Source organism: Cydia amplana, chromosome 15 (genome assembly GCF_948474715.1).
Source record: "Cydia amplana chromosome 15, ilCydAmpl1.1, whole genome shotgun sequence".
Taxonomy (NCBI): Eukaryota; Metazoa; Arthropoda; class Insecta; order Lepidoptera; family Tortricidae; genus Cydia; species Cydia amplana.
This window is the reverse complement of record NC_086083.1, coordinates 7,291,077-7,314,585: the sequence shown is the minus strand read 5'-3', so window position 1 is coordinate 7,314,585 and position 23,509 is coordinate 7,291,077. Positions and strand designations below refer to the sequence as shown.

General features: G+C 38.5%; 2 protein-coding genes across 7 annotated transcripts in view; both read left to right on the top strand.

Annotated features, from left to right (window-relative positions):
- LOC134654559 (brain tumor protein) overlaps positions 1–23,509 on the top strand; it is a 532,623-nt gene that overhangs the window by 488,925 nt on the left and 20,189 nt on the right. Inside the window, exon 1 of one of the 6 annotated variants that reach the window (XM_063510020.1) lies at positions 13,188–13,208. The exons of the other annotated variants lie outside the window; for them this stretch is intronic. The gene's annotated coding sequence lies outside the window, so the exon portion shown is untranslated. Of the gene's footprint in view, positions 1–13,187; positions 13,209–23,509 lie in introns of those variants that run through there. 6 annotated transcript variants of the gene reach the window in all.
- On the top strand, positions 19,143–21,726 carry LOC134654525 (uncharacterized). The gene has a single exon (XM_063509971.1). The coding sequence runs from the start codon at positions 19,520–19,522 to the stop codon at positions 21,635–21,637; it is 2,118 nt and encodes a 705-aa protein (XP_063366041.1). The 5' UTR covers positions 19,143–19,519; the 3' UTR covers positions 21,638–21,726.

The window sequence follows — 23,509 nt, the reverse complement described above, 5'->3', positions numbered from 1 at the left end:
TGTAATGCTAGTGTCAGATTACAAAATGCAGACTTAATAAAGCCATATATATATATATATATATATATAACGGCCTCCGTAGCCTAGTCGGTAGTGACCCTGCCTACGAAGCTGGAGGTCCCGGGTTCGAATCCCGGTAAGGGCATTTATTTGTGTGTTCATCACAAATATTTGTTCCTTAGTTATGGATGTTTTCTATGTATTTAAGTACTTATATGTATCTATATTATTATATATATCGTCGTCTAGTACCCACAACACAAGCCTTATGAGCTTACCGTGGGACTAGGTCGATTTGTGTAAGATTGTCCCATAATATTTATTTATTTATTTATTATATATGTATATACGAGGCACACGGTTGTATGGAGATTATCAGTGTTCTATTTGTATTTGGATTAATCAACTTTTTCTTGTCACACGTTGCTATGGTTACGGTCTCCTGAGTCACTCTTAAAATTCTAGGTTTTTCGTATTTCAATGAACCAAACTTGCATTTTATGGTAGTTATAAGACCTATCCATAATGGAACATCTGCTGAGCATTTTAGTAGAACATGGTACAGCAGTTCTTCTAACAATCTATGCTACTATTGTGTCCTTGCTGATGGGACAACAACAAGAAACTAAGTATGTACATCTTTTTTCAGTCTTCATACTTTACATATCTTTATAAATTTTAGAATACCTAGTAGAAACTTTGCATGTATATTGAATTAGGGTAAGTAACTAACCATTAACAATCCAAGCGTAATATTCATTTTATGGTTCTTCGTAATAAAAAATATAGAGAATATTCTCTCCAATATGCTCTTCAAGAATATATTATAGTCCATTTAGCATTCAGAACGATTTTAAATTCTGCATCGTATCGTACAAGTTAAAGTCAATTTTTCCACAAACCCAACACATTACTTTGTCGTTTACCCCACCTGGACTAAATCTACTTTTAACTGCGTTTACATTGAAGTTTTATTGCAGTTTTATCCGAATAGGGCCAACGTTTCCGAAACTTCGTCTTCTGTCTCGCTTTCTGCTCGAGTGTGAAAGAAACGGAAACGTTTAGGATTAGGTGTTACGCCATCACGTTTTCTCTACGTGATGTATTTGCACCTAATTGACGTTTGTTTTAGGAAGTTAGATTTAGTAACGTTTCATTGCCAAGCCATGTTCATTATTGATGTTATTTTATATAGTCGTATAGTATTGTTTGAGCCAGATAAAAGCATTGCATTCAGGGTTTCCCGAGAAGGACGCATCCACGTATGAGAATGGGACAGTAAATATACCTCAATATCTCTTTTTACATATAAATGAACCCCTAAGGGGTATCACTTTTTATTTCCACATTGTCTAGTATAATTATGTATGTATAAATACTTAATATCTGGGTGACCGAGCTTTGCTCGGAAAACATAAAAACTCGAAAATGCGCGTTTCCCCAGAGATAAGACCTAGCTAGATCGATTTTTCGCCCCCGAAAACCCCTGTATAGCAAATTTCATCGAAATCGTTAGAGCCGTTTCCGAGATCCCCGAAATATATATATAAATAAATAAATAAAGAAGAATTGTTCGTTTAAAGGTATTAGATACTATACATATAATACATATTACCTACTCACTGGTATATCTATGATCAACTCACTATTTTTTCATTTTCATTCAGGGGTCTGTTCTCGGTCGAAATGATATTGATTACCTATTTTTGATAGCAATGTCAGCCAATTTTGAGATCGGATACTACCAATATAAATCTGAAATCAATTTGGGGATTTACTGAGGGCTAATTCGAACGTGTAGATACCTGACATCAAAACGATATCTAAGGGCCGATACAGACGGACTGCAACCCAACTGCAATTTGTATGGGAACTGCACGCCAACTGCAACGTCGGCGTACAGTTCCCATACAAGTTGCAGTTGGGTTGCAGTTTGTCTGTACCGGCCCTAAATGTAGTCAGTTATTATTCGCGTGTTTATTTAGCTCGGACTTGTGATATGACATAGGTACCTATTATATATTATCTTATATGAAATGAAATTCTAATATAATTAAGAAGTGATACTCTGAATTATGTTTGTTTATTGAGGAATAAAGAGGCTATATCATATTATATTATTATCTTATAATTATAACTCTGGATCTAGACGATTTCGTTATAGATAATGACGAAATTACCTAGCACTTACGCCGCCGCTAAGACGTTCCTGTACCGACTTGTTCGACATCCGCATCCGAATAAGCTCCGCATCGATTTTATGCGGATGCGGATGCAGATGCGGATGTTGAAAATAATGCGGAAGTTCCGCGGTTGCGGATGCGGATGCGGATGTTCGCAACATCCCTGGTCAGGACTGTCAGGTGCACGTACGAATTGGCCTGTTTGTTAAATTAGTTCCAAAAATGTTTATTTCTATCCAACTGAACTCATTTCAACAACAAAAACCCCAATTAAAATGACAGGAACAATTCTTATTACAATCTCAAGATAAGTCTGCAACGAAAAGTTGTATGAAATCTTAATTTATTTTATAATTGCTAATTTCAGTTGTGAAACTAGTTTCCTTAGATTAGTTTTTGCTTTCAAAGAAGCTTACAGTAAATCAAGTAGAACTTTGAAATTAAATCAGAATGTTATCGAAGTAAAAATAGTAAAGTTCCATGTATAAGCTGGTGGCCTAGCGGTAATATCGTGCGACTTGCAATCCGGAGGTCGCGGGTTCAAACCCCAGTTCGTATAGGTAAAGAAGACATATACGACACTATGCTTAAAGCAATTTTATTTTATTTATTTGGCTCACAAAACAAGTTACAGACATTTACAGGAATTACATTAATAAGCTTACAGTTTAGATCTGGACTATAACTCCAAACATGTGTGCACAGAAGGATAGGAACATACAGTTAAAATATAACGCTAGAGGGATGAGATGTCAACAATAATTATAAGATTTAAGAGTTATCTACTAATTAAACTAGGTCTAAAAACTAAACAAAACTAATTAAACTAGATCTAAAACTAAACAAGATAAAATATTTAAAATAAACTAACAACTAAGAATAGAAAGCGTATTTGGAAAATGATAAGTGCGAACGCAGCTTATGTACAGAAAGTCTTAAGTATTTTATTTTTAAAAGTGGATAAGCTGCGTTCGAATATGTCTACCGAAGGATTCTCGGCCGCGGTTTCGTTATATAGTCGACACATTCTAGTCACTGGATTGTAATATGAGGTGTTGTTTTTGTAAATCTGTAGTTGAAATATTTTGAGTGAGGGGTTGCGAGTTTTGTAACGTGTAATAAAATTGAGAAGAGAAAGAAGGGAGGGGCAGTCTATTTGGGAGTGTATAATTTTGTAAAGTATTAGTCAATTGTGAGTCATGTTGAATTTGCTCGTGATCTTCCTGCAGGCGCACAAGTGATTGTGTATTTTCATCACCTGGCACTACTTTTCCCCCAAATAAAACGCCTGGCATTGTTATATTTGAATTAAATACATAATTAGCTATTATATCACACCAAACTCAGACCTCTATAAATTGCACACCTTCAATTGATTTTACAACCCCTTTGTTGTCCATCCACTCCCGCACCCACCGCTGAACAGCTGCCAGGCGCCCGAATTAATTAATAATGATAGTATGGCACACTAACTAGAGGGATTTCGTTGCTCTATAAATCGCATACCTATTTCCGTGGCTAGCTCTCCGGCTATAGTATCTCCGGTTTTTTATTTTTATTTTTTATGGTATTTATGACTAAGTCCAATATATGTTTGCCAAATAAATGTATACCTTTAATTTGCAGCAGGAAGGTTCGGGGATTTCGTACTTGTTTGACTTGTGTCGACAGAGTCTAACAAATTGAAACGAATATCATTATGCCGGCCAACATAATTTAATTCCCAACTCATTTTATCAACCGAAAATTTTCGGAGCTATTTTCCTTCGAACAAATGTTGTCTTCACTTCAAGAAATATGGCGTCTCAAAGGAAATAATAGCGAAGTTAATAAGCATATGAATTATTAGTATGAATATTGCCATCAATTCACGGAACGTGCATAGTTGTGCAATTTTCATATTTAACATTCGAGTTTACAAAGAAAATTGCATGTCAAATGACCTGAATGCAAATTATCCATCATTCTACAATTAACCCCATGTGCATTGAATTTATTTGAAAATGAACCTTATTTCATTAGACTTCGAGTGTACTTTATCAAACTTCAAACTTACTTATTCGCCGATTCAAACTTTGAGCATGCGGTGAATATAGAGAAATTCATGCGGAAAATTTTGAATTCAGAGACTTATAACTTTTTTATATGCAAAGTTTAAAACAGAATACGTAATATTATTACTGCAGGATATAAACAAAATTTATTTAATTTCACAAACGGATCTAACGCGATATAATTTCATTGTTTTTACCTTAAATTCCGACGTTTACAAGATTTATTACATGACCATGATGTGACCGTGATGTAAACCTGAGACCTCAGAGTCTTTTAAAATATTTACGCCTTACGATTTAAAAGGTCTTGAATACATTTTAATTTATCATATTACGCTCTGCCCTAGTAGCACGGTCGCATTTTTATCATTTATCGCCATCACGTTCTAACAAGTATGTAAGTGCGAAAGTGACGGGCATAGTGATAGTCGATAAAAATGGAACCGTGCTGAGCTAGAGTAGAGCTATATCCTATCATAAATATGTTATCAATAACTGAACGTAATGGAGGCTTTGCATGCCCCGGGGCACAGAATAAATAATAGTACTAAGTACAGAAGACTCACTCTCTAACAAAACGCGTCTGTTACGATCAGCACAGATATGGCCGCTAGGTGGCGACAGCGCCACGCGCGGCTTATGGCTTTCCCCAAAATTGGGGCGGAACGGATGTACTTTTAGCTACCTGTAGCAAAGCGACGAAATCGCGGAGTGAGCCTCGCCTGACCGGGGGCAATACCACCGCAATGCAGTGCCCTCCCTAGGGATCTAGTAGGCTGCTCGAACCCGGATTGCTTCTACCTTATTTAAATAGGAAAAGCCGGTCAACTCGTGTCTGTGTCGTTTACTGACCCTAAATACGTTGCTATACGAAATACCTGTAAGAATGCGGATTAATTTTGCGAAATACAAAATATCGTTGACAATATACCTATACGGTTATCCAGTTTGGCACTGACATATTCGCTAGCGTGTGCGTAACTTACTTTCTATGCGTCTCGCTCACACTAATGTTCCAGTACGAGCGAGATGCTTAGGATAGGTAGTTACGCACACGCTAGCAAATATGTCAATGCCACGTCAAAGTCAAGGTGGTGGTGAAGCTACTATTATGGATTCAATTCGCCGCCTTCACTATTTTAGTTAATGACACGACTACATTTTTTAAGAAGTCCAGTATTGCCCATAACAAATGAACAGATGTTTGTTGGATTCTATTTTACACTAAATATAATACCTACGAGGGCAACAGTAAATTAAAGAGCAAACTGTTTAAAACAACCATGCACGTTTTACTAGCGGACGCTGGTAGGTAACTTCATTAGTCTAGTATGTACATGAGTTGTTTAATATTTGACTAATGGCGAGCAATTTGTCAAAGCAAACATTCCCCTCCCAAAGGTCGTCCATTATTATATATTAAACCTTCTTAAATTTACAAACGGCGGCATGAAACCGCAAATTTCCAGCGAAATTATGTCAAAACTTAGCTCTTAAAATCCGTGACTTAATTTTGCTTTATGCATAAGAAATCGAATTTTAGTAGGACGGGATAAAGTCCAAACTAGCGGAAACTTTTGATAGGTACTTTAAATACGACTGATACAATTGCCTTCTGAATAATCGAATGCATCGGATTAAAATTTAAATCTGAAATGTATTCCCTTTGAAATTTAATTATTTTGAACATTATAAACTTAACCTTAAACCCACTTAAACTTTAAGGGATTTCGGGAAATATTCAAATTAAATTCACGAAACATAAATCACATGCAAAATTTACTGCATGCAAATTGAATAGGTAGTAGTCACAGCTGTGATTATTACTCGCGATAGTGTTTATTTACAAAAAACAACCGTCGGTATTTCTAGTTATTCGCAATTTTAGCAAGCTTTGTTTCCGAACGAACTCCTCTTGTTAAAATTTTGAAATGCGAACCGCAAAATACAGCTTATAAACTTGGCCAGTTCAAATTTCGAACACGACGTCCGCATTCGAATCGCGTGCAAGCTTGAAGGTATTATACTTTTTTATTGCAAAACGAGATCTAAAACTACTGTTCTGCCAAGTTTTACAATGGTTTTAATGTAACAAGTCCCAAAACACGCGATTTGTGCATAAGTAATTTTAACAAAATTGTAATTAAGTTTTGAAACTAGGACATTTGACCTAAATCAGATCTTTGTTCAAATGTTTTTGCCGCAGTATTACTACGTTTTCAAGCGGAAAATACCTACGAGCTTCAGCGTCCATTCCCAATCGAAAGCGGCCTCATTAGGTGACGAATGAAAAATTAAAATCTCCGATAAGGACGGCTTTATTCAGTGGAAAGAGAGGGCGAAGGCGTCTCTCTAACAGCCAATATCCGCTCTATCAGCTGACGGAAACAGCTGGCAACTCGAGTGAACGTCATTCATTCTCCTTTTTTTTTTCAAGTGACTAACGATTTTTCTACTGTAACGAATTCGTCGCCATTTATTTTATGTCAAAATTGGCACCAGGTCGGGTGTTTGTCCCAGCTATGGGCGTTTAGCAGTGATTTATATAAATGCCCGTTAGCGTCAGGCTGGATCGATCTTAATGGTCTGCGATGGGTTTAACTATCCATGTCTGAATATTCTAAGGATAACGAAGCTTGTACTTAACAGAGTATTAGATTAGGTTGCGTAAAATATTTAATACAGTCTGGGATGTCGTAAGTACAACCAAATAAAGCATACTTTTCTATGACGACAGCTGTCAACCCCGATTTAGATTTAAAATGTCCACCGTGATTTACGCCCACGTACGGCACGATACGTAAAAAAATTGCTAAAGATACGACCTTGATCGGATATCTCAGTGTCAGAAGTGATGTTTCTTCAAACAAGAACGTCACTTTTGCAAAGTAAAAGTATATAGCAAATTTTTGACGTTTCTTAAAGTACGAATCAGGCCGGTACTATCAAAAGTACTTTATTTATAATTATAACTAGTTATAAGCTTCTTTGTGGTTCATCTCTGATATACATAGATGGTTACTGGTTACATAGGTGCGCTTACAAATTATTTCTTAAATATACATCATACGTATATTAAACAGTTTCTCAAATAACCAACATATGCTTCCATGCCAATGTACCTCTTATATAGCTTTTATACAGCTCGTATTATTAATTACCTGTAACACTGACTCGTAAAGCTCCAATGTTAATGGCAAACGTAATTATATCATTTAATGATGCATCATGGTGGAAACGACTTGCATTTAATGATGATATCAATAATAGTATTGCATACTGGGTACTTACGGGTTACTTATGGAAAGCTTCAGCAGATTGAAAGCAAATGAAGATTTTTTCGCATTAGTATTTAAAACAAAAAGAAAATAGAGCACTACTGTACAATTCTATTAATCTCGTAAAAAGACCTTAATACAACAACATCGTACCTCGAATAATATATCAGAATTTCTCCACTTCAACAACAGTAGAAATTATACTCACAATGAAGTGTAAAATGACAGTTACTAAAGCTGTGTGTATTTTGTGTAGTATATATCGGGTGTGGCCTGTATACAGGAGCAATAAACTAAAACTGTAGGGTATACTCCTCAAACTGCATGACTGTGTTGCGAATTTTGTTATGTTTAAAGCGTGACAAGCAACGTCAATTATACTGATGATAGCTTAGCTTACACCAAAAATAATTTCTAGGAAAAAGAGAAAATCTAAACACTTCATAATTTTTGAAACAACGTTTTATCGTTTGAGGAGAACAATATATGTTTTAATTAAATAATTAAATGCTCGTGTTACAAGAGACACCTAGTTTGAAAATGTAGCTACATTTTCAAACTAGCGATTTATAAGATTTTTTAAACTGAAGTCATCTTATTATTATCATCTTGTTTATTGTTAAACTTTGTCCCGCATAACAATTACCTAATCAGTGTTGTCAAGTTTATTTCATTGTTATATTAAAAACAAAATGGCGCCATAATTTGCTACGCTATCATGTGTGGCTAATATGTACACGAAACCCTCAAACACATAAACCAACTACAAATTATTGCGGGCCAATAAATAATTATTGTCGTCACGATTAATGCCCCGTTATTATTTTACTGGAAATTTGGACCGTTACAGCGACGCCAATAATTGGCAGTTAATTAATATTTATCGCATTGGTTATTTAACATGTTACATGTAATTAATTATCAAGCTTATGGTATTATTTTAACTTAAGCTGCGGGTCTATGATGGTCGCGATTTTTATCGTCCGTCACCGAAACTGTCACTTCTAAGTGCGTAAGTTTTTCATGACACATTTGACACAATAGGCGACAAAAACGCAATCATCCCTACTAGTGACAGAAATGTTGTTAACAATACAATAGCTTTTTTTTTTAATTTTTCTTTTATAAATCGATCAATTTAGGAAATTCAATTCTACTTAAGATTTTTATTCAAATTTCAAATTCACAAGTCGAGATCCGTTAGAATTAGAACCGTGACGAATAAACGGTTTTGAATGAAAATTGTAAATTCCAAAGAAAACTTTGGCACCCCCCAAGGAATTCGGATGACTTTAATTAAGAAACTCGATTCTTGTATCAGAAAATCAAATTTTGTTTCATATTCTCGACGTGAACTTCAAAAATTCCCTTAATTATACTATTTAGCTTAATTAAGCACGAATTTGTTCCGAAGCCCGGCGGAATTTTAATTTGAGCCAAAACAAACTGCCCGAGGCGGTTTTTGCATTTTTTCCTGCTTTGCGAAGTTTAAATTCACGTCATTCAGTAACTAAATAGGAACTTTTCTGCGGAAATACTTGAGTTATTGTTTCACTTTCTTTGATCCCAGTTTAACTTTTCAATATTCAAAGTGCACTTTAATTTAAAGTTCGACATTATAACTTTAACTCCTGCCTTTTTTCGTGAACGAAATTAATTATATGTATATTTAGTCTGGTAAGCCAACTTCGTCAGTAGAAAAAGGCGGATTTTTTTTAAATATAAGCGCGAAGAGCCATCTTCCATTATACATATTTAATTCTACGGCTTTATACTACTTTTTTATTTCATGATCATGGTCCTTCGGTTGTAATTTTAAAATTAACTTATTTCTACTGGCAAACTTGTTTGACAGATTATCAGCCTATTTAAAAATAAACAACCTGTCTTTCACCACCAAACAGCAATTTCAGGGATCTACCACGTAAAAATTATCGAAAAAATAATACTCTTAAATCACGTTCATAAATTCAAAATTACAGAGGGCAAAATTTAAATTTGGAACGTGTCAGTTTGAAATGTGAATGCATCTGACCGCGTCGAATTGAAAGGGCGAAAGTTAGTTCGAAATTTAACCGCAGAAAAGCCTTTCGGATTACTTGGGCAGTGTATAAGCCGTTCGTTCGGATTACTTTTGTTCCCGAACACAGATGTTGGGAACAGTTCGGTAACAGCGTTGTCTCAATTTTAACGATTCACTTGTTTTCGTGTAAGACTAAGATAATATTAATTGAATATTCAAATCGAGAATTTCTGTTTGTTTTTACACGACTGCCCAAACAAAAAGAGTGTATTGTTTTCAGCGTTCATGTTTGTATGTATATATTTATGTATTTATGTGAGTTTCTTTATTCCACGATAACTTCAGAATGCCTCAACCGATTTAGATGTATGATATATCGTTAGAATCCTTACGTCATCCCGGGTGACATAGGCTATGTGACGTCATTACAAAATCGATATGGCGGACTTAATACGCCAAATTACGCAACCTTAAGAAAAAAATATTTTGCAAACCTATCGAGTAGGGTATCAAAATGTAGAGCTTTGAAAGACGAGTAATAATATATATGCAACATGTTGGTTTAAATCTAATTTTAGGAAAGTAAGAATTTTCAAAATATGTTAAGAAAAGCAAATCCCATGAAACCAAATATTATTATTGAATTGGATATTAAAAGGAAGGTTTTGACCGCCGATCATAAAAAAACATAATATAGTACATATTACATTATACTACTTAAAGTTTTTAACACATGTTTTAAAAGCCGCCAATACCTATGTTCCAAATTGCGCTAATGGAATCGAAATGTGTACAAATAAGTTATATTTATTAATCGATACGATTGTAGAGTCCGTCTAAGCTAACTGCACCGACTTTGACAGAAAAAAGTGTGAAAGTGTCATTAATAACCAATTTTTTTTGTAAAATCTACATTTTTTCAAAGGCCAAAGGCCGAGCTTCGAGGTACACGAAGGCCCGGAGCGTAAGACAGACCCGGTGCGCGCTTTATACAAAATCCCCAAGTATTCTAATTGCAAAGGCCGAAAGCCGAGCTCCTCGCAGGGCCGAAGGACTGGAGCGTAAAGCAGGTGCGTCGAGCTCCGCGTAGGGCCGTAAGGCCCGGAGCGTAAGCCAGGTGCGTGCTTTTTGTAAGTTCCCCAAGTTTCTTAATTGCGAAGGCCGAAGGCCGAGCCCCGCGTAGGGCCAAAGGCCCGGAGCGTAAGCCAGGTGCGTGCTTTTTGGAACTTCCCCAAGTTTCTTAATTGCAAAGGCCGAAGGCCAAAGCTCCAATTAGGGGCCGATGGCTCGAAGCGTCCAAGAGAGGATCGTTTCCACGTAAGCTCGCGTCCATGCTTACTAGTTCTTCAAACACAGAAAAAATATTATAAGTATCTAAATGATAAAGGCCGAAGACCAAGCTCCACAAAGGGTCGAAGGAACTTTTACAGCTCGCTATAAGCCCACATATTTTATGTTTTTACTATTAACCTAAATCGCAGTAATATCTATCAGATGCCACAACTTTCGCTCAAATCGGTTGATTAACTGATGAGGAGGTAATCACGTAAATAAACCTCCATGAGTGTTACTTTAGATCCGAATAAATCAGCGCCCACTGTACCAGCATTAGGTACATGCAATTCTGAGTATAGCATAATTTCTAAAATCACATTTCCTAAGTACGAAATTCCTAAAACAGAACATCGAAAATCAAAATGTCTAATATACGAAATTCCTAAAGACGCATGTCCTAATACAGTTTTAATCGAACGATCTCATTTTCGAAAATCAATATTCCTTTGTACACAATACCTAAGGACAATACTTTTCCGAGAACATTTCCTTCTTACCCTAAGTTGACGGAGCCCCGCTACGCGGGGCTCCTATTTCCGGGCGGTTTGCCCTTCGGGCATCTGAAGCTACCTAACGAACCTAACCTATCTACCTATTGATTTAGTTTAGTGTGACGTCCGTGAAAACAGTACACTTTGGGGGAAAAGCGTAGGGAGGTAGGTAGGTTAGGTTCGTTAGGTAGCTTCAGATGCCCGAAGGGCAAACCACCCAGAAATAGGAGCCCTGCGAAGCGGGGCTCCGTCTAGTTAAGTTGTAAAGGAAGTTTTTTGAAAATAAAGTTGCGTACGTTTGACTCTTTAAGCTAAGGTCAGCTAAACGTAGGACAAATGTCTTAGAAATTTCGCAGTTTATACATTTTAAACTTAGGTCAACTGAACGTAGGAAAAAGATCGTTAGTATTTTCGTGCACTAGCAGTATTGTATTTTAGACATTTAAATAGTAGGTTGATTAACTGTAGGACCTGTATCTTTAGGAATTTCGTATATTAGACATTTTGATTTTCGATGTTCTGTCTTTAGGAATTTCGTACTTAGGAAATTTGATTTTAGAAATTATGCTACATAACCGTTAGTTTGTATGATCACTAAAATATATAAAATAAAAAGAATTAATTAAAAATTAAAAAAACACGACTGCAATCAAAATAAAATATACAGGTACAGTCACGATCCTAAACGAGCCTAAACTTTTGCATTTGCTGTTTATGACCCTGTCTGAACACTTATATTCTAATTTACATTAATTAAGTTGAGTAACTAAATTAGTTATATTAAATATAACTAAAATTATTTTTAGCTTTTCAGTTCGCTTAATTAAACTGCAGTCGTGTTTTTTTAATTTTTAATTAATTATTTTTATGTTAATTCACAACCGTTCGGGACAGAAGTATGATTATACGCAGATGGAAATTTTTTGAAACAGAATTGGTATTCTTATTTCAATTTAGCTAGCTCCGCGCAGCATAGACTAAATTGTGATTAGGTAATATGTATTTTTTTCATTTAACACAAATGTCTTCAAATAACGAATAGAGCTTCATATTTAACAAGAAAATGACGGTCTCAATATAATTAAATAGGTACCTACCAAAAAAAACTGACTCTACATTTTTAGCCGTAGTTCAGCTGTTTTTACAAATGAATGATTACATCTCGCTCACTCATCTAAACCATGAGTGAGAAGCAAGCAGTCACTTGACACGACTTCTCGTATGCAACGAAATGTTGGGCTAGGTCGCGATTCCGCAGTTAAAAATAAATCACATGATAAAAGATAAGATAAAAGATTATTCAAGTAGGCATAATTACAATGCGCTTATGAACGTCAAATAAAGCTAGGTAGACTTGGTTAGTTTTTTACGATAAAATTTCATGTTTCTAAAGATTCCTTCACAATGTCGACGTATCTATTAGTTTTTTAAGCTTCTAGACTAGACAATAGACTTAAGTATCGGAAACAATGGCTCGTTCAATACTGAAGATTTTTTTACCTATCTTATACCTTTAACGAGCAATTATTTTACCTTTAAACGAGCAATATTTTGAGGATCTCAGAAACGGCTCTAACGATTTCGATCAAATTTACTATAGGGGGTTTTCGGGGGCGAAAAGTCGATCTAGCTTGGTCTTATCTCTGGGAAAACGCGCATTTTTGAGTTTTTATATGTTTTCCGAGCAAAGCTTGCTCTCCCAGATATTAAGTATTTAAGTAGCGTCGGTAAATGTTCAGAGCATAATGGGTGTTTTTTCCTCGTCTCAGTATTAATTTGATTCCTTTCTTTACAGGTAAGTATCCTGATCCTGACTCGACATGAATCCCTGGACGGCAATAAAGGTAAAATGTCGTTTAAAAACACGTCAAGAACGAATCGGATCATGCCATGGCTGATGTCGTTATCCAAATAACTTGAGGTCGTTTCTAATTTACCAATTGGTTATAAAGTGTCATTCTATGGAACTTGCTAACCATGTAAACAAAAGTCACTAGTAAATTCATCATTCAGGACAATTTCAATATGGCGATGGCGGTTTGTTTACATAGTTAAGTTCCATAGAATGACACTTTAGTTTTGAGCTGGTTTTGACACGAGCTTGACAATCATCTTGGTGATTGGTGCGCTTCTCACGCACGACTTTCGCACGATAATCTAAGCTCATATTCAATGTGGTGTCAAAATAAGATCAAAACCATAACAAGTAGTTAAATCAGAATCGGCTCCTTGTTGTTCCCATATTTATACATATAGAGGTAATTTCGCGTTTATTTAAAACTATGATGAATTGTTTAATAAAAATATTTGACAACAGACTTCCGATACCTTTAAAACTGAAATTTCCTATTCAATATTTAAAACGGTGGTTCTAATTTCTTAAGTTCGCTTTTTATACTCATTAAACTAATCCTCAGATATTTTGTAAATCTGACTATAATCTGTACTTAATAGTATTTTCCACATCTCCACACCGCAGTTAACTTGGTAACATTTGGTAACTTAGATAAGTTACTGTTGCATATTGTTCTTCCATTGTTGCTCAACAAAAGTTAACAGCGGTGTAGATGCATCATAAGAGGTTATCCTCTTCAACCCAATTTTAAGCCAGTAACAGAGCCTCCTGCGAAATTAGACGCCGATCACTGCTACCTTTCAGTGCCTCATTAAGAAGTATTTACCCTAACGGATCTTCAAACCGATAAAAGTCTATCAGACAGTTAAAGCAGGACGGATGAGCAGTGCTCGTCGTAAAACATTGCGCGTCATTTGTTTTACGGACTAAAAATCCCGCCCGACGTGATTTTCCCGCCCTGGAGTATTAAGCACACTTTATTCTCTCAAATTAGGTACAATATCTGGGATACCGAGCTTTGCTCGGAAAACATATAAAAACTCAAAAATGCGCGTTTTTCCAGAGGTAGGTTTTAGCTAGATCGATTTTTCGCCCCCGAAAACCCCATATAACAAATTTCATCGAAATCGTTATAACCTTTTCCGAGATCCCCGAAATATAAAGCTTAAAGCTCGTTTAAAGGTATAAGATTGAGTCTTTGTTACTTTACACGGATCTATAAGAACAAGATGAAGATTATGCTTGCAAAATCAGAGACTTTGTCATTTCCGTGTTTAGTTTTGGGGTTTGGTCTGCGCCTATTCCGGCAATTTTCCACATCCCCAAGGTTGGATTTCCAAAAGTAAAGTAGTCTATGTTCTTCTCGGGGCCTAAGCGTTCTAAATCTTGTACGGATATGATGGTCGTTCTTGTCTACGTGACAGCGTGATAAAACGGTGTCCGTCACTTTCTTTCCCACGGTGTTAAACAGTGACAGTTATTTTATCACGTGGAGAAAGATGGATAAAGCTATCCATAATAGGCTGGCTGAACATCATTAAACAAACAATATTTTTTTATACCTATGTTGATTGTGATAGTTAAAAAAAAAATATCAGGCTACTTTATTAAGTCGTTAAATAATTATTCATTATAATTAAATAGATTGGATTATTTATAATTAAGTACACTTAGTATTTAATGCCTACAACATACACCTTAATTCATATAATATATTCAATATCTGGGTGAGAAAACATATAAAAACTCGAAAATGCGCGTTTTCCCAGAGATAAGACCTAGCTAGATCGATTTCTCGCCCCCGAAAACCCCCATATAGTAAATATCATCGAAATCGTTAGAGCCGTTTCCGAGATCCCCGAAATATATATAGATGTTGCGGCTCCTACCAACGAAGGGGAAGCGGGGACCGTACACCACTAAACCAGTTGGCCCATCAGCCGCGCCCCCCGCCGTCTCTATAGACGCCTAGCGAGCCATTAGGCTCTGAGATACACGCTCATGTGCGCGTCACACACGCAAATATATTTTTCATACAATGTAATCTTAAGTACCTCTGTGGAACCAGAATTAGAAGCTTTTTAAGTATCTGCGATTTTTATTTAATACTCAAGACATCCAAGCTTGAACATGGTGACCCCGACGTGATTAATACGCAACGATTGCTTCTGCCCGAGTCGAACGGAATTTCTACGTGTGAAGAGAGCAAAGGTCACGACAGCTACAACGTGGCAGAAATTGGACATCCCGGCGTCAACGCAGTATTCTGGACTTACGACGCCTATTGTACCTATCCACGACGCCAGTTGAACTGTACAAATATATATTCGGAGATTTACGACGCCATTTTGGAAGCTGCAGACACCCTTACTTCAAGCCCGCCGCCGGTCAGAACTACGCCGCCGCAGCCAAGGTTTAGCAAGGGAAGTGCACCATTCCTTCATATTTCCTATTTTTCTGCTCGTACTATCCTCCACCTACTTGACTATTTAGCTTTGCCGTCTTCACCCTTTGCCGTGCTTAAGTTTAATTGTATGCCATTTTATTGCACTAGTGACGTAAACATTTTTTAGCACGTATCCTCATTTAATAGCTAGTGTCAGTGAAATAATCTGATCGCTGCTTTATAGCCAAACTTAAAACCTATAGTCTTTCACGACAATTTAAGAACTTAAAACTATTAAAGAACAGAACGCTTATTTGAGTGACATTCTTATTAGTTAATTTCTTCAACTTAATTTAAACATTCCGTTATTTCATAAAGCATACTCCCACTTTGTGCTATATAGAATACTGTCTAGCGATTTTACTAATTACGCACAGTTAAATCTCAACGCAAAAAATTCCATTGCATTCCATAGTAACACAAGTGTTCACCGTGTTACAGATAAGAACCGGTCGCATCGCTCCCGGCAACAGCCACTACTCAGCTGCAGCTGCGGTGCGTTTTCCGCTGACTCCTGCATTCCGCATAGCACTGTTGCCGACCGAGCCAACCACTGTGACTGTGACATAGGCCGGAAAAATTTACGTATTTATTCCAATATTTTATTTTTGATTTCTCATTTCCTCATTCGCTGTTTTTAATTGAAATCGGATCTTTTTCATATAATGGCTACGTTGATTCCTACTAGAACGTCCATTAAGGGGCGTATTACTAAATTTAAAAATTACATTGTGGAATTGAATGCTCAGGAAAACATTTCCTCGAAAGATGTAGACGAACTTTCGTTGAAGTTGGATCGTTTTCGTAATATGTTCACACAATTCGACCAGATCCAAACTCAAATAGAAATTGCGACTACATCTGATATGCAGTCCGAAATTGACATAAGAGAAGAGATGGAAAATGATTTTATTTCTCTTATTGCAACGGCGCAGAAAATTATTGATAAGATAGCCGAAAGATCTGATTTCGCCAGCGTAAAGTCTGAAGTTCAAAGTAACTGTGGTCATGACAATGTATGCAACGGTTTAAATTTTCGTTTGCCTGTGATTAAAATCGCTAGTTTCGATGGTTCGTATTTTAAGTGGCTCGAATTTAGAGACACATTTGATTCACTCATTCACAGTTCCGACCACATCAAGCCGATTCACAAATTTCACTATCTAAATTCTTATTTGGACGGTGAAGCGGCTCAGGTGATAAGTAATTTAGAAGTGTCGGACAATAATTATGCTGAGGCATGGCGTCTACTCTGCGAGAGATATGACAACAAAAAACAGCTGATTAGCAACCATTTAAACTCATTGTTTAACTTACAACAGATTGGTCGCGAATCGGCAAAGTCCTTGCGCTATTTAGTGGATCATGTGTCCAAAAACCTACGGGCTTTAAATACGTTGGGCCAGCCCACTGATAAGTGGGACACGCTTCTTATACATATGGTCGCGAATAAACTTGATAGTAATACGAGTTTAAAATGGGAGGAATTTAAAAGTAATTCATTTTCAAATGATGATATGCCGTCATTGGCCGATTTTAATCGCTTTTTAAAGGGACGTGCGGATGTTTTGGAATCGGTTCAGCGTAATAAATCTGATAAGCCTATCACTAATAATAATAATAAACGCGAACCTATTGCCTCGCCTCATAATAAACGCGAGAAGTCTAGCACCAAATGTTTTGCGGTTTCAGCCACTCCTGCTGCTTCGGCCTCGGCCTCTCCTCCTGCCTGTGTGTTCTGCAGCGGCGAGCACCGGATTTACGATTGCTCGTCATTCCTGTCCCTGCCAGTTGAAGACCGGATCTCCGGAGCGTCAAGGTTACGCCTTTGTCTCAACTGTTTGCGGAAGGGGCACACTTCTCATCGCTGCAGAGTAGCTCCGTGTCACACTTGTAAGAAGCGCCATAATACTTTGTTGCATAGGGAGACTCCTCAGGTTGCCGCTGCGCCCGTAGATGCGCCTCCGCCGCGTTCGGAGCCCGAGCTCGGGCTGTCGTCGAATGTGACCGTGTCGCGCTCAAATCAAATACTCTTGCCTACCGCGTACATAGACATATATAGCCCGGCTATTAATGATTATGTAACAGCGCGCGCGTTTTTAGATTGCGGAAGCATGCCTTCTATTGTTACAAGCAGTATTAAACAGAAATTGCAACTCGCACCGCTGCCCAGTAATTCCAAGCTTTTCGGATTGTCCGACGTTCCTATATCTAGTAATCCGGAGCGCTGCTTTGTGCAAATTCGGTCTAAACATGATAAAAAATCCAAATTCGATATCGCATGTTTAGCGCTGCCTGTAATTAATAGCTCTTTGCCACTAGAGTATATCGATGTGTCGAGCGTCAAGTTGCCACGTAATAAAACACTCGCTGATCCTAATTTTAATCAGCCCGGACCTGTAGATATTTTACTTGGCGGTGACGTTTTTTGGAGTCTGGTTGAAGGCCAGCAAATTGATATAGGGCACGATTCGCTTGTTTTGCGCAAATCGAAACTAGGTTGGTTAGTGGTCAGTAAGTACAATGCATTTTCAATGTTAAACGATAAGTCGTTCAATTCCTTTTTACAATGCAATCACTTGTACACAAGTAGTAATCTCGACGACTCGCTTACTAAATTCTGGCAGCTGGAGCAGGTGCCCCAACCTAGTCAACCGTTTACCGATTTAGAGGCGGAATGTGAGCAACACTTTGTCACTCACACTTATCGTGACGATAACGGTAGGTTTCACGTGCGTTTGCCATTAGTTACCGAACCCGATTGTTTAGGGGATTCGTATCGATTTGCTAAAAAACGGTTCTTTGCATTAGAGAAACGATTTAAACGCAACCCTGATTTGAAAACAGCTTACCAGCAATTTATAAATGAATATGCCGAATTAGGCCATCTCTCTGTGTCCGATTCTGACATTCCGGATCCTTCTTTTTTTGTATCACATCATTCTGTGCAAAAGCCCTCCAGCGAGTCTACAAAATTAAGGGTCGTATTCAATGGCAGTGCCCCCACCACGTCTGGCTATTCTATAAACGACCTACAGATGGTTGGGCCGACGATCCAAGATTCGTTGTTTAACATTCTTCTGAGGTTTCGTACTTACAAATATGTTTTAACTGGGGATGTCGCTAAGATGTATCGGCAGGTCCTGGTTCAGGAATGCGACCGCGATTTACAATTAATCCTCTGGCGCTCCAATGAGAACGAACCTTTAAAGACTTTAAGGCTTAACACGGTCACTTACGGATTTTCAAGTGCTAGTTTTTTGAGTACACGCTGTTTGTGGCAGTTGGGCGAGGAATGTGCAGATGAAAAAATTAAGATCATCATTCAAAATGATTTTTTAGTTGACGATTTATTAACGGGATCAGACACAGAGGAGGAATTGCGTTATATTAAAGAGTCGGTTGAGCGTGCGCTGGCAGCTGGTTGTTTTCCCTTGCGCAAATATCGCACAAATTTACCGTCAATTTTGCATGACTCACAAAACGATAGTGTAGGTGAAAATAAAGGTAGCTTGATCATTAGCTCGTCGTCGCACACGCTAGGAGTGGGCTGGGACTCTGAGGCAGATGTCATTCATTTTCCTACTCAATACTCTGCCAAGGACGGCCACCCTACGAAACGTTCAATTTTATCGGACTCGTGTAAAATATTTGATCCCCTAGGCCTCTTGTGTTTGCTGACGATTATACCTAAAGTTTTAATACAAAAATTATGGATTGAAAAAATCGACTGCGATATTCCCGTGCCGAGTTACATAAACGAGTCTTGGCAGGATTTTGTTAACGGGTTAGCGTCTTTAACTTCGCTCCAAATACCTCGTAATGTACTTTGCGACTCGCCGACGCATATCGAGATGCACGTCTTTTGTGATGCAAGCTCAGTTGCATACGCGGCCTGTATTTATTTAAAGTCCACTAATGAGAGGGGCGATGTTGTAGTCAGGTTGCTGTGCGCCAAGGCCAAGGTCGCGCCGGTCCAGGCTACGACTATTCCGCGATTGGAATTATGCGCTTGCCTTCTAGGCGCGCAGCTCGCGTCAGCTGTTTCTAAGACGTTGCGCTGCCAGATTGCGCAGAAATTTTATTGGACTGACTCGTCAATTGTAATCGCATGGCTTAAAACTAATCAAACCAAATTAAAAACGTTTGTTGCCAATCGCGTAGCTCATATTTTAGAACTCACTGATGGCAGTGAGTTTCGTCACGTTCCAACCGCGTTAAATCCGGCTGACTACCCATCTAGAGGGGTCGAAGCGCGTCGCTTACCTGATTTGCACATGTGGTGGACCGGGCCATCTTTTTTATACGAGCCACAAAATAACTGGCCTCAGTTTTCCGCAAACTCGGAACTCGATTTACCCGAGCTAAAGGTTAACGTCGCGATTACTGACGATTCGCAAAAAACCAATGTTATTGATTTCGATCGATATTCGAAACTTACACATTTACAACGTGCGGTAGCTTATATGCTTAGGTTTGCGCATAACTGCCGCCCTTCATCCAATAAAACTACGGGTGTACTACAACCTGAGGAGCTCGAGGTTTCGTTTAAAAAACTGGTCGCTTTGTCACAACAGGCTAGTTTCCCCCTTGAATTGAATTTGTTGCGTGACAAGCAACCTCTAGGCCCTAAAAGCCCTATTTTATCATTGAACCCATTTTACGATGAAGACGACAAGCTTCTCAGAGTTGGTGGACGTCTGTCCTCGTCGTTTTATCCATTTGACAAACGCCACCCAATGTTGTTACACTCTAAACATAGATTGACTAGATTGCTGTTTCAACAGGAACACATCCGTCTCCTGCACGCTCCTCCTCAGCTGCTTCTAGCCGCCGTTCGCGAGACGGTATGGCCCGTATCGGGGCGCACGCTTGCGCGTACCGTATCGCAGCAATGCGTGACCTGTCGCCGCGCAGCTGGCAACACTTCTGCTCCTTTGATGGGCGCTCTGCCTTCTCAGCGCGTAACGCCTGATTTCCCTTTCATTAGTGTCGGCGTAGACTTCGCCGGGCCCTTTATGATTACAGACAGGCATGGCAGAGGTTGCAAAATAACAAAGTGCTATTTAGCTATATTTGTTTGTTTCCGGTACAAATGTTTGCATTTAGAGGCAGTAAGCACGCTGTCGACGGATTCTTTCATTCTTTCGCTGCGACGTTTTATCTCTCGTAGAGGGCGACCTCGCGAAATATTCTGCGATAATGGACGTAATTTTGTAGGAGCGGCCAAGGAAATTAGCGATTATCTTACTTCAAACTCAGACACGGTTTGCAATTTTGCAGCAAATGAGGGAATACAATTTAAATTCCAACCGGCATATGCTCCTCACTTTGGTGGTTTGTGGGAAGCAGGAGTCAAATCGGCAAAATTTCACCTCAATCGTATATTAGGTAACGCTCATTTAACCTATGAAGAATTGGCAACTCTCTTTAGTCAGGTAGAATCTATCCTTAACAGTCGTCCTTTATGTCCTTTGTCGTCCTCACCAAACGATTTCCAACCCTTAACCCCAGGTCACTTCATCATCGGCCGCGCGCTCACTTCGTTGCCGTCGCCCCACCTCGCGGATATAAACACAAACCGTTTAGATAGGTTTCAGAGGCTCGAGGCATTAAGACAGCACTTCTGGCGGCGCTGGCAATTGGAATACGTCTGCGAGCTCCAACAACGGACGAAGTGGCGTGTTCCAGGACGAGATCTTCAACTGGGTGACCTGGTCCTCATCAAGGAAGAGAATACTCCTCCCCTACACTGGCGGCTTGGACGAATCGCCAAATTGTTTCCTGGCGCCGACGGGATTTCGCGAGTGGCCGAAGTTGCCACAGTAACGGGCACTTATAAACGAGGTGTGAAGTACCTCTGCCCACTGCTGGACGACACTCATGAAGCCTTGAAGGCTGACGCCTCCAAGGGCCCCCAGGATGTTGCGGCTCCTACCAACGAAGGGGAAGCGGGGACCGTACACCACTAAACCAGTTGGCCCATCAGCCGCGCCCCCCGCCGTCTCTATAGACGCCTAGCGAGCCATTAGGCTCTGAGATACACGCTCATGTGCGCGTCACACACGCAAATATATTTTTCATACAATGTAATCTTAAGTACCTCTGTGGAACCAGAATTAGAAGCTTTTTAAGTATCTGCGATTTTTATTTAATACTCAAGACATCCAAGCTTGAACATATATATGTCGGAGAAGGATGATTCTAATGGCGGTGGGCGCGTGGGGTAGTACCTAGATGTATTACTTTACAGCCAAAATAGTAGGTATGCTACCAACGCATGAAATAAACATTCAGACTTGTTAACCATACTAGTGCCCAGGATTGGGCAGTATTTCAATTACATGTATTTGAAATACGTATTTGAAATACAAATTAGTATTTTGTATTTGTATTTCAAATACTACCTCAAAAGTATTTTGTATTTGGTATTTCAAATACTGCACTCACATGTATTTAGTATTTTGTATTTCAAATACTTCAAGCTTCAAAATACATTTCTATAAATACATTTTATTAAATTCTATAATCCTAAAATGTCTAATCTCTCGCACAAGCTGTGAGCCGACCGCGAACCTCCGATCCAGCCGAGATACAATTTTCATTGGCTGGATACTGGATCTATATTAGGTCAACTTCTGCGTGGAACTTTTCGTTTAAATCTAGGGGATAGGGTCATTGCAGTAGTTTCCGTCCATGCACTAGTTTTCGACGACTTGACGGATTATCAAATATATATTTCATTTTTAATGTACTACTTTTTGCGAAATCTTCATCTTCCTCGCGTTGTCCCGGCATTTTGCCACGGCTCATGGGAGCCTGGGGTCCGGTTGGAAACTAATCCCAGTAATTGGCGTTGGCACTAGTTTTTACGATAGCGACTGCCATCTGACCTTCCAACCCAGAGGGTAAACTAGGGCCGTAATTGGAATTAGTCCGGTTTCCTCACGATGTTTTCCTTCACCGAAAAGCGACTGGTAAATATCAAATGATATTTCGTACATAGTTCCGAAAAACTCATTGGTTCGAGCCGGGGTTCGAACTCGCGACCTCCGGATTGCAAGTCGCACGCTCTTACCGCTAGGCCACCAGCGCTTCCTTTTTGCGAAATATCATTGTTATATGTAGACAGATATATTGCTTAGACGCCTTAGACATAAGGATTGAAATCAGTCCAAATTCGTGCAGGAATGTAGGTATATATTCAAATTTCGTCAAGTGGACGTAAACTAGAGCTGGACGAAAACTAGCGCAATGACCCTATAAGTTTATATGAAAGGATATTCGTTAACGTTAACGTTAAAACTAAATGCTATTAAAGGTATATTTTGTAATTGAAATACATTATTTTAAACACTGTAATTTGTATTTTGTATTTCAAATACCCGTCACCAAAGTAGTTTGTATTTTGTATTTCAAATAATTTTAAAAATGTATTTTGTAATTTGTATTTCAAATACGTGGAAGCCAGTATTTTGCCCAACCCTGCTAGTGCCTACTATATTTCAGTACTAAATAATCAAAACGACCAATCACTATCCAGCCAACCGCTCCCGCCTCCAATTCAAGTTGGTAAACCTGCCTGACCAGTCTACCAACATAACGACAAAAATGCCCACTCGTGCCTACGTTCACTCAAGATACACCTCTTGACGATCTACCTGTCATTCATTCATTCACTACGCAACTTTATTATTTCGTTACAAGCAATTAATACGTAGCCAAACATTGCTAATCGACTTTATACAGGCGGTTAAAGCTATGAACTGTAACACTGCAATACGTCCTTCTGGTGTCTCGCTCCGACATATATATGTATAAACAAGAATTGCTCGTTTAAAGGT

What these genes read in the sequence shown, in the direction of transcription:
- LOC134654525 (XM_063509971.1), top strand. Translation starts at nt 19,520, where the DNA reads ATGCACGTCTTTTGTGATGCAAGCTCAGTTGCATACGCGGCCTGTATT.